The sequence below is a fragment of the Electrona antarctica genome (genome assembly GCF_951216825.1).
Source record: "Electrona antarctica genome assembly, chromosome: 3".
NCBI classification, from domain to species: Eukaryota; Metazoa; Chordata; class Actinopteri; order Myctophiformes; family Myctophidae; genus Electrona; species Electrona antarctica.
The window spans coordinates 52,242,860-52,254,856 of NC_136808.1; the positions used below are offsets into that span (position 1 = coordinate 52,242,860).

At 49.2% G+C, this 11,997-nt stretch overlaps 1 protein-coding gene across 2 annotated transcripts in view; it reads right to left on the minus strand.

Moving 5' to 3' along the window:
- Positions 1-11,997, minus strand: part of zfhx3b (zinc finger homeobox 3b) — a 208,202-nt gene that overhangs the window by 125,165 nt on the left and 71,040 nt on the right. For both annotated transcript variants that reach the window (XM_079496881.1, XM_079496880.1), the window contains exons 2-3: positions 2,966-5,473; positions 1,993-2,608 (exon numbers count right to left, since the gene is read on the minus strand). In XM_079496881.1, coding sequence (XP_079353007.1) covers positions 1,993-2,608; positions 2,966-5,437 — 3,088 coding nt within the window. In that variant the 5' untranslated portion in view covers positions 5,438-5,473. The remainder of the gene's footprint in view (positions 1-1,992; positions 2,609-2,965; positions 5,474-11,997) is intronic.

Here is an 11,997-nt window from a genome sequence, read left to right on the forward strand (position 1 = left end):
TCTCATTTCAGGACTAAAAGGTATTTTATGCCCATCAACAATCAACAGAACAAAGCCATAGTTACATTGTTGGCAGTATATTCTGTTATTGCAGATCATTGCAGACCGAGAGCAGTGGATTTGTGTGTTTTATGACGGCTGATTTCTGTATATCGATTTCACTATCGACTCATATATCTGCAGGTATGAAGACAAAACAACAGACAAGGCCTGTACTGTACTGTACTGTACTGTACTGTACTGTACTGTACTGTACTGTACTGTACTGTACTGTACACCAGCCCAGCAAGGCAGTAGACAGAACCCGGTCAACTATCACTATCACATGGACAACACACAGTCTGTGCAGTTGGGAAAGTGTCTCTGGGTTAAGCCTACTCGCTAAAATGCTCTCAGTTTAAACATCTCTCTTTCACTTCCCGCTATCTGTGTCTCAATAGCACCATGCGTTAGCAAGGGGGAAGGATGTCAAGTTCAGTAGGGCACGCATACCTTAGGGCAAACCAAAGAGAGAGAGCTGCCAGAGTGATAGATAACAGCGTGCAAGAAGAAGGCCACGACTACAGTGTTCCTATTCAACCCCCTGTGTGTTGTTAGCTTAATTAAAAAAACACTGTTATGCATTGCCCAACTGCTGCGATGTTTTATACATGCTACGTAGGAACTGCAGGAAAACATGTACCGGTAATTAGGACATAATTATTACACAGAATACCTATTGTTTTGGTTCAAACGTATCTTTTCTGTTTTCAAAGACTATTCTTCCATTAACATACATCTGACTGTGTATTTAATGTTTTATTTTTAAATAAACAGCTGCAGGCAGTTCCCACCCTGGTGAACTCGCGCTGAACTGCACTCTTCCAGTATGTGTGTTTCTGTGGTGACCTGAGGCACTTTGAAGGTTCTGCAGAGAAGGGGGAAAAACGGGATGCACTACTACTACTGTATATGAAGCCAAAACGTACTCCACTACACTCCGTGTTAACCACTTGAACCCTGGTGTCCTTATTCTGGGCATTATGTCATAATAGACAAGCCTTCAGGGGGAAAATAGCACCTCGACAAGTTCACACTGCATGACGGGTTTTGGGAGCTTTCAAATCTGCCATTTTCATGGAAAATATTTGGTGTAGAGGGGGGGAAAAAGTAGGGGGGAAAGTACAGACCCCTGGTGGACCCCCCGGTCAATGACGTAGAGTTTAAATAGGAAAGTTAACTCTTTTTTGAGGGGCTTCAATGCATGGCTTTCCGAAATCACGTCACAGGCCAGCCAAGTCTATGGACCTTTAACCCATTCAGGCCTGACGTCGAAAAAAAAAAGAAATGTTTTCTAAATCATGACAATTTTCTGAAAGATTTGAGGCACATTTTAACGATTTTTCAAAAATAGCAGACCTACAAGCTTGTAGATCTGCTATTTTTCAATAGCTAAATTATAACATAATGTTTAAAACACCAAAAGGGGTTCCCGCCCAAAATGTTAGCTGAGAGCCTAATTATACATTTCCTGTCCCAGCCAAAAGTCTATGGAATTTAATATTTGTTTAATTTTGTTTTACTTTAATTTGTTTGTTTAGGGTAATGACAACGCCATACGTCATCTCGTTGATACCTGTATAAATATATCTTGTAATAAATATATACATTTTTCACGGACATGAGAACATCAACATGCCCCCCCCCAAATCTGGGCGCCCCTCACCTCACACACACACACAAGTGTGATTTTATTAGTTAACACATTTTGGGCGGGAACCCCTTTTGGTGTTTTAAACATTATGTTATAATTTAGCTATTGAAAAATAGCAGATCTACAAGCTCGTAGCGCGCCACCGAGTGGCGCGCTACGAGCTTGAAGGTCTGTTATTTTTTTTAAATCGTGAAAATATTTATTTCAGAAAACTGGAGGATTTAGACGACATTTTTTAAAATGTTGACGTCAGGCCTAAATGGGTTAACCTTTTCTTTCACTGTGTGTTCTGAACTCACCTAGCGCTGGAGCCAGGGCCGCCATGTTGGGATCCATGTGGAAGCTTCCCATCAGGAACTGGGCCTCAGCTCCGGCCGGGTCGATCTTGAGACCCGGAGGCAGGCTCATGTTCTGGGTCAAGTAGTACTGGTAGAGCTCGGCCTCGGAGGGCGAGGGCATGGCTCCCAGGCCCAGGCGGCTGTGCTGCATCTGGGTGACGTTCTGCTGGAGCAGCATCATGTTGTGCATGTGCTTCTCGCTGGTCATGTGGATGCGTAGGTTCCGTGCCACGTTGGTCTCGTAGTCGCACACTTCACAGCGCCACGTGGGTTTGCTTTTTGGCTTGGTGGGTGAGGGGGCCCCGCACGGTCCCGCCATATGGGTGGAGGACTGCGTAGGGTGAGGGTGGTGGTGGTGGTGGTGGGGGTGGGGGTGGGTGTGGGGAGGGTGGTGGCTGCTGGCCTGGGCCACCGATGGGACGGCCACCACTCCTCCCGGCGCGTGGCCGAACACCTGCACCTCCTGACCGGAGTTGATGGTGCCTCCGTTCTGCAGCGTCTGCATGTTGTTGAGGTGCTTGTCCGACTGCATGTGGATGCTCAGGTTGCCCTTTGTGGTAGTTGAGTAGTTACACACCTAGGAAAAAGTCAGACATTTTTAATTGAACATTTTTTTAATTAATTTGTTATATAAATTATGTCAAACTATGAATTAATTTTCCAAAGCATATCATGGCTTAATGCCATTGTTTCCATTCCATTAATTTATTATATTAGTATGAAAAACAATTTGCAGAGACTTGAGATACCGTAATCCAACACACTAAATATCATTACACCGGGGGGGGGGGGCATTTTAAAACAAGGAATGATTTGGTCAGTAGCAATGAACAATAACGTTCTATGTATGGTTCTATGACTTTCCTTTCCTTTCCTTTCCTTTCCTTTCCTTAGAAGAGTACAGTATAATAAATATGACCACTTCTCTACAAACCTCACACCGGAAGGGCTTATATCCACAGGTGTAGCTTTCCCCACGGGCCAGACGAGGGTGGCTCTGCCCGCTGGTGCAGTACGAACAGGTGCCTCCAGAGTCTGGGTGTTTCTCTTTCATATGGGCCTCCAGGGTCTGCTGGTACTTGTAATGCCAGTTGCACTTGGGACACTTGAGTGTCTTGCATGAGTTGCGCGAGTGCATCATGGTCATGTGGCCGCCCAGGGAACGCGACGAACCCAGGACGGTGTCACACTTGGGGCATTCCACCCCACTTCCTCCGCCGCCTCCGAGCCCGTGGTTCTGTGAACACTCGCCCAGCCCTGTCATGTCGCAGGAGACCCCCGGGAGAGCGTGGGAGTGAGGTGAAGGGTGGAGGTGATGGAGATGGTGGTGCATGTGGTGGTGGTGCAGAAGGGCTCCGTTGTCCTCCTCTCCCTCTGCTGGGCAATCATTTGGTTCTGGAGCTGTGGCACTATCTCGATTGGCACTTTCGTCAGCGGCAGCGTTGGAGGCCAGAGGCGAGGAGGAGGTGCCGGCTGCGTCGTCCTCGTTCCCTCTGATGTCGGCTGCCGCCATCGCCATGGGGACAGAGGGCCCCTGGCAGTTAAAGCTCAGAGGGAGCTCTGAGGTCCTCCCCCCACCGTCTACAGCCGAAACCTCTTCCCTGACGGATGAAGTTGAAGCCGGGGCTTTGCTGTGGAGCATGGAACTGACTGCAGAGGCGCAGGCAGAAGGCTGGAGAGCGCTACTAGGCATTAATAAAGGAGATTTGGAAATGCTTTGGTTTGAGACAGCCGGTTCCCCTACTTCACCTCCGCCACTGCTACTATTACCACCACAGGCCACCGCAGTGCCTTCCTCCTCCACCTCATCCTCTTCCTCCCCTAATAAGAGATCATCTTCTTCCTCCGAGCCACCTATCAGGCTCAACAGGTGTACCTTGTTCTCATGGCCGTCCATCGCCCCGTCCTCTCCCTTGCAAGTCCCCTCTTTCCCAGCAGGCCCCTCTATTATCCCTCCCTGTCTGGGCAGGGCACTGGAGTCTTTGGCAGGGCCTGTGGTTGAGGTAAAGGTGGATGCTTTAGGGAGGCCCTGGCCTCCCAGAGAGAGGACAGAGCTCAGCAGGCCTTGTTGTTGTTGATGGAGGCTAGAGTCCAAGTCTTTCATCAGATGGGCCTCGTTGGCCCCACTACCGCCACCAGCCTCCAGGTGGACTCCGCTGAACGAGCCATAGAAGCTCTGGCCGGAGTTCATAGGGAGCATGGTGGGCGGTGTCGGAGAGCTCTTGTTTTTTGGTTCCAGGAAACTGATGAGGGGTTCTTTGTCTTCCCCAATGCCCTGGATGATGGCGGATGCGTGCTTGTCCCCCAGCAGCCGCCGCTCGTCCTCGCACAGAGTCATGCGGTGGTCGTGGACGGCGTGAGTGGCGAAGGAGCGTGCGTAGCCAAAGGACAGCTTGCAGAGAAAACACATGAAAATGGGCTTTCCTTTGCCATAGAGGGCCAACCCATCGAATTTGGAGAAATCCACGTTGTTTGGAACATCTTTGGATACGCAGGACTTCTTGGCAGACCCGTCGCTGTTCAGGTAATCCTTGTTGCTTTTGTGTCGCACATCAAAAACACGGTAACTGTGCAGGACAGGACTGAGGCCTGCCAGGGTTGAGGTATTGGGGAAACCTTGGTCTGAGTTGCCGAACCACTTCCCGAAGGACGAGGCTATGTGGAACGTGTTGATGATCTGAGGGTAGACCGACGATGAGGTCCCAGCAGGTTCCCCCGGTTTCTCGCCGCTGGGGAGAGAGTTTGTGGGAAGCAGGCCGGGTACTGAACCCCCACCACTTTGGATCAACTGGCTGAGGCTCTCCACAATATAGGCTGAACCATCTGGCTGGTACACGATCTCTCCAGCCAGGTTCTCAACATCACTACTTTCCTCTTCCTCTTCCTCCTCTCCCTCCTCACTCCCACTCTCAGCTGTGGCCCTTCGCCGCGATGCCTCATGCTGCCGCAGAAGCGTAGGCATGCCTCCTCCCCCGGGAGCCATGGGCACCCCAGGAAATGGCTGCAGACTCGGGAAACAACTGTCGATCTCCATTTCATCCAAGTCTTCTGATTCCTCCTCCTCTCCACAGCTCACTCCTTCTGGCTCCTCCTCTTCGCGCCCCTCTCTTCTCGGGTACAGCTGGCCCGTGGCCGAGCTGTCACTGTGGGCGACCAGGGGCGACGTCTGGTTGGACTGCCGCAGCTGAGGCTCTCTCAGCGCGTCATGGGGCGTACTGGGGTTTTGGGGTTGAGAGGGGTAGGGAGCAGAGAGAGACAGGGGGTCCAGGGAAGGGGGCTGGTTGCTGGAAGGGACCTGTGAGTTAGAGTGATCGTTCCAGGGTTGTGGTTGCTGCTGCTGGGAGGTGGTGGAGGAGCCGAGCCCATCGTCTGTCCCAGAAACCACGGGAGACTCACAGCTGTCCATGCTGATGCCTACATGAGGCGCTCATCGCATCCAGGCCTGGAGAGACACACAAAGGGAGATAAGAGGTTAGGACCGATAATGGTTGTACATAATGAGACAACACATGCAACACACAAGCAACACACCCACGCACGCACGCATGCATGCATGTGCACATATGCATGCACGGCCGCGTGCACACACACACACACACACACACGCAGACGCACGCGCACACACACACACACACACACACACACACACGTGCACGCACGCACGCACGCACGCACACACGCACGCACACACACACACACACACACACACACGCACACGCACACTCCACATTTTCCATACTATTGTTCACATCCTAAGTGGCTATATACTCCCCTGCACAAATGCTGCAAAACAAAGATCGGATGAGAGATAGCTTCATGAAAGGAACACCTATGTATAGAAACTATAAGAAGACATTTAATGTACACTATTGTCCAATGGGTGAGAGACAAGAGTCTGAGATATAATTGGAAATATGACAGAGTGCTCATTATGCCAGATTAGGTACTTAAACACAATACCTGAGACAAGCACTAATAAGCCATCCATGATTCATCTTCCTGCCATCTCAGGAAGGTACCATCTTTTATCTTCACCTTCCAAACAACACCCCTAATCTTACATTCTGCAAATCCTACATCCGTTTTTAATTAACTCCCAGTCAGAAAAGAGGAGAAACAGGCCAACTTAATGGATAAAATAGATCCATTGTGAGATAATTAGACACTGAGAAGCCACCCATCAGCACATGATACATTTACATAACTGGAAGAACTAGTGAAGGGAACTGATTAAAACGCCACTGCTATTTCTGCGCCAGCTAAGAACAAAACAAATGCAAAGTTCAACACTGTCACAATATGCACCAATAACATCCTTCCATTCTATTCTAGCTGAGTGTATACAACATAGTATACGAATACAGCCACGTTAATATATATGCGCATACACTCTAAAAAGCTTAAAGGAAGAAAAAAAAGCAAGTATTTTCTATGAGCCCAAAATACACAAGCAGGGTTGGGACTTAACTGCAGCTGTGTTTAGATCTGGCATCCAATAACCTCTACGCTCAGCCTGGTTTCAAACACTCCGGTCGTCCTCCGCCTTTGAAATAATAAATGGGAGCTGAGCTTTCGGGAGCTGGCCGTGCCCCGAGCATCAGAGAGGCCCGACACAGGCCGCAATTTAGAGCGCAGAGGAGATAAAATGATAGTGCGAGATACTGCTGAGCTAATAATTTTATTAAAGGGATGCAGCCAACATTGATTAAAGGGGGCGACCGGGCTGAAACCAATAACTCTGGCCTGCCCTTTAACCTGCCCGCGTTGAATATTACATGAGGAAAGTTTCCCGGCACCACGCTCCCCGCCATGTCCCGGCTTGATTAGCACATTCACTGCTTGCACTTGATTTATTTACTTATTTACTTAGGGATGCAAATTCCAAGTGGTGATCAGAACAGAGTCTCTCTACCCCCCCCCCCCCCCCCCTTCTATATTAAACACTGAGGGCTGAGAGATTGATAATGTCTGTCTGCCTCTTCATGAATGTCTGATGAGCGAGCGAGCGAGCGCGCACACACACACACACACACACACACACACACACACACACACACACACACACACACACACACACACACACACACACACACACACACACACACACACACACACACACACACACACACACACACACACACACACACACACACACACACACACACACACACACGCGCGCGCTCTCACCATACACCCCCCAGCAGCCTCAGACCTGTATATCCTATATGCATTTATAACAATATGCATGTTGGCAGAAATAGCAGATCTCACAATGTGACATAACGCATGGCGTTGTAGGCTTGTAGATGCAGTGGGACCACGGATTACTACGTGTATAAGGTTTAACCCCTTTTGACCTGAGATCAGATTCTAAAAATGTCTTCTACATTCTGACAGTTTTCTGAAAAAGCTATGTTTCAGTCGTTCTTCGATTTTTCAAAAATAGCAGACCTACAAGCTCGAGCTTGTAGATCTGCTATTTTTCAATAGCTAAAGCATGTCATAATGCACCAAAAGGGGTTCCCGCCCAAAATGGGTTAAGTGGTAAATGTGACTTTCTGAAATAGAACATGAATAATGGTGAGATTGAACACAAAATATAACGTAGCTACTTAGCTAGTATATGTTTTGATACATAATCAGACATCACTCCCACTGGGTTAGTGTCCAAGTGTCCTTGAGCAAGATACTGAACCCCTAACTGCACAATGAGAAGGTGCCATGGTTGCTGTTTGAATGGGTGAATGTTGTGCGCTTTGGATAAAGATGCTATATAAATAATCCATTTACCATCTAGACAATAATATTCCTCTCTCATATCATACCACTGCACTTTGGGTGGTGAAAAGCGACAGCCGTTTTCTCTGTACACATTGCAGCCCATCCGTTTTTATTGTTTACACTCCACACAGGCTCACCCAGATGACCTCTGTGTTGCTTTGCATACAGAATGAAAGATATTAGTCTGGCTGGCTTATTAACAGGATTGCTTTATACAGACAGACATGATTTAGAGCCGGTTTCCATATTGAGTGAGGGGATACAAGGCCTTCTGGTCTGTATTTATTATCTGCTCCATTAATAAGAGAAGGCTATGAGCTCAACAGCCATTTCACACAAATGGACTGAGGGCAGGAAGAGTAATGGAACAAAAAGAAAAAATGCCACATGTCAACGAGACAAAGAGGGATTCTTTTAAACACCTGGATAAACTAAAGATGAAGCAAATGAATAGACGCTGTTTCAAAATGTGACATCTCTAATGAGATGGCCTCGCAGTCAAAGTCTCCACACGTCCTGTCTGAACACGGAGGAGATTCACACCTTCCTGTAATCTGCTCCATCGGCCCCTCCTCCAGATTCCAGTGCCTGTCTCGACCGCTCCTGGGAACACTGGACCCACATATACACACACATACAAGCACTCCCTCAGACTGTTCCCACTCTGCGACCTCTAAGCCCCCCCCCCCTGTCCTCTTCTCTGCAGGCTGATAACAGCAGACAAGGCTGGCTAACAGTGCGCTGTACTGTATAGGTTCGGCACCCACTGGTTCCCGTCATCGTTGCTACATGCCTGAAGCAATTAGCGGCTGTCAAGAGAACAGGACGACGACCCCTGATCGGTGCCGGACCTGTGAGCCATGCTCTGCCTGTCCACTGCTTACCGAAAACGGGATTGCTCTTTAAAATCAAGATGGCCTAATTCAATAACCTGCAGTGGTTACTGATGAGCAATAGGATTGTCTGGAGTCGGCAAGTCGCAGATGGGCCGGCTGATATAACGCTGTGTGTCTCTAGAAGGCCCGCCCGGCTCAGTGACACCTGTTTCAAGCAGGAAAAGCTCTAATCTTTCAGAGGCACTATAAGCAAAGGCCACAAGGCAGACGGAGAGACGCGGTCGAAGGCGAAGGGGAAGTCGAGGAGGCCGGTGTGTCTCCGTGTGCTGAGTGTGTTAATAACCACAAATCAAAGGGATGAATCATACCCGCCAGTGTAACCACTACTGCTGCTCTTCTACATGCTGCACAATGCAAATACGTTGTCATTTTGTTTTTGCATACTGGCGTCAATGGTGACTAGCAGCACAACAAAGTGAGCCTGCTGTATAGCCTGTGCTTGTGTGTTCCAGCTCTGAATGTGGGCCCACTGCATGCAGGGCTAACAATAAGCAGCCTGTATGCAGCCAAAACAAGCCTCCACTCACAATGAGAGATAATCAGAGGGAAGAAAAGGCAGGATTCCTGAGCTTCTCTGAAGGAACGCATGCCCTGAGAACGCATGCCCTGCACAGAGCCTGACCGTACAACATGCCCTGCACAGAGCCTGACCGTACAACACATGCCCATGCAGTGTGCACAGAGCCTGACCGTACAACATGCCCTGCACAGAGCCTGACCGTACAACATGCCCATGCACAGAGCCTGACCGTACAACACATGCCCATGCAGTGTGCACAGAGCCTGACCGTACAACTCCATGCCCATGCACAGAGCCTGACCGTACAACACATGCCCATGCACAGAGCCTGACCGTACAACACATGCCCATGCACAGAGCCTGACCGTACAACACATGCCCATGCACAGAGCCTGACCGTACAACACATGCCCATGCACAGAGCCTGACCGTACAACCTGCCCATGCACAGAGCCTGACCGTACAACTCCAAACTCTTCCCAGCAGTCCCCGCCATCTCTGTCTCTGTCCTCTGACACAGGAATAAGATGCCATACCCCACCCCTCCTCCCTCCATCCTAACAATGCAGATAAGGCTCAGCCTCCTGAAAAAGAAATGGCCCATACAGGTTCTATAATGAACCCTGTCAGAAAGTGGGTCTGGATGTCATTTGCGAGGGATGGAAAATGAGATAAGTTTTTATTTATGGGTCCTTTCATTAGGTGGGATTTACTGGCCGGGTAAGGGAGGAATTAAAGGCTAAGGAGGCATCTGATTATAAGCATGCCCAATCACCTGCCTGAAGGCCTGGCCTTGCCTCCAGAGAAACCTTCTCTCAAGGGTCTCCTGGGGAATTAGCTCCGGCCCGGCCCCGGACAGAGAATCCGAGCGGCCGACAGCGTGACGGGGGCCTACCCACCCCTACCGTCACCTACAGCCATCCTGATGCTGAGGGGACAGTACCCACAGCCCCCCCCCCCCCCCCCCCCCCCTCACCGTACCCCCACGCAACACACCAGAACCAGAACCCTTCTTTCTATTGTCCTACTCCAGTACATGCTGCCTGTCTACATGTGTTGTCTGAGCCATCACAGAGCCTGGGCCAGCCACCGCAGGGTAAGGGGTGCTTATTGGAAAATCAATGGCATAAATGCTAAGCAAGTTACAGGAAGATGTGGGAAGGAAGGGTTCTTATTGATAAAGCAGGGGAAGGCCTTTGATGTTGCACAGGGGACATGCTCATTGATGGGGGGAACCATTGTAGTCCTCGGGCGGAATGAGGCCAGGGTTTATCTCCGAGGTTCATCCCAATTAATCACCAATAATAACGGTACCCATGTATGCATCAAACTCCTTAGTTTAAGTCCATGTTACTGCCTGTGTTTTCTGGTTCAAACACTGGGCTGTTATGGCGAGGCCCTTTTCACAGTCACACACCAGTGTCATGTGATTGTGTGTTTGTACTGATTTCTGCTGTACATAATCTGCCTGTGGGCTACTAACCTGGTTACAGACATGATACATTGCTTCCTCATTCGACTGCAACCTCCTCACCTGTTCCAAAAGACTCTCACGCTAAGAGCACTTGTCCTTTACTGACTGGCATCGTCATCCCAAGCCATACATTATTGACAATAAGCCCATGGTAAGTACATTATGGACAGAGAATGGTTATCATTTCTGATTCCTAACGCTGTAAATCAGAAGTGTCCAATTAGCCCTTGCATGTTTGCTCCCTGTGTGTTGTAAACATCCTGTCCACCCTCTCTCTCCGGGGTCTATAATGCAGACATAAGGGTGCTCCAGTTCTGTTCCTACTTCAGGAGGCAAAAAGTCACCTCAGGTCGATGGCACTCAGCCTGTAAACAGGGCTTCCCGTAAAATCAATGATCTTCAGGAGGAGCTATCAGTCTGTGGAACAGAAATAGCCGTGGCTGTGTTGGGTCTGAGGCGGGGGGAGAATAGTGTGTGTGTGTGTCTGTGGCGGGGGAGAATAGTGTGTGTGTGTGTGTGTGTGTGTGTGTGTGTGTGTGTGTGTGCGTGCGCGCGTGCGTGCGTGCGTGCGTGCGTGCGTGCGTGCGTGCGTGCGTGCGTGCGTGCGTGCGTGCGTGCGTGCGTGCGTGCGTGCGTGCGTGCGTGCGACACTGCGTGTGACACTGTGTGTGTGTGTGACACTGTGTGTGAGAGACAGTGTGTGAGAGACACTGTAGCGTGTAGTGTATAAACGCTGGTCACTGCAGTGCATGTGAGAGATAGCCGAGTTGAGCGCACGTGATTTCTGTCACGTAACAATCACTACAAACCTACAGGCCTGAAGCACTGAGACCAAGATAGATACTACAACTACAACTCCCAGCATGCATCACTACTGTTGTAGACTTCTGAAGACTAGCCTTGTGCAAAAGCATCACTTATGGCGAACATATCCTTGCTGATTACAATATGAACATATACTCGAGCACCCAGGGGGCAACGTATTTATTGTTTTTTTGTTTCACAGCACTCACTTTTAGTAACCATTATGCACTAGCATTGCTTTTCCCTGGCCAGAGAAAGCAAAATTGATTTTTTTGTAGTATCAATTGCCTCCTTTGTTAACAGACTTGAAATAGAGCCTTGAAAATGATTTTATCCTTTACGCAACATCATCAGATTCTGCTAATCCATTCCACGTTGCAGAACGGAAGCTGAACTGATTTGAGGCAAAAGTAGCGGAAAAAATCTCTACGCACATAACTCCTGCCATTCATTCAGACACAGGACAGTGTGAGCTAAATGATCCCTATCAC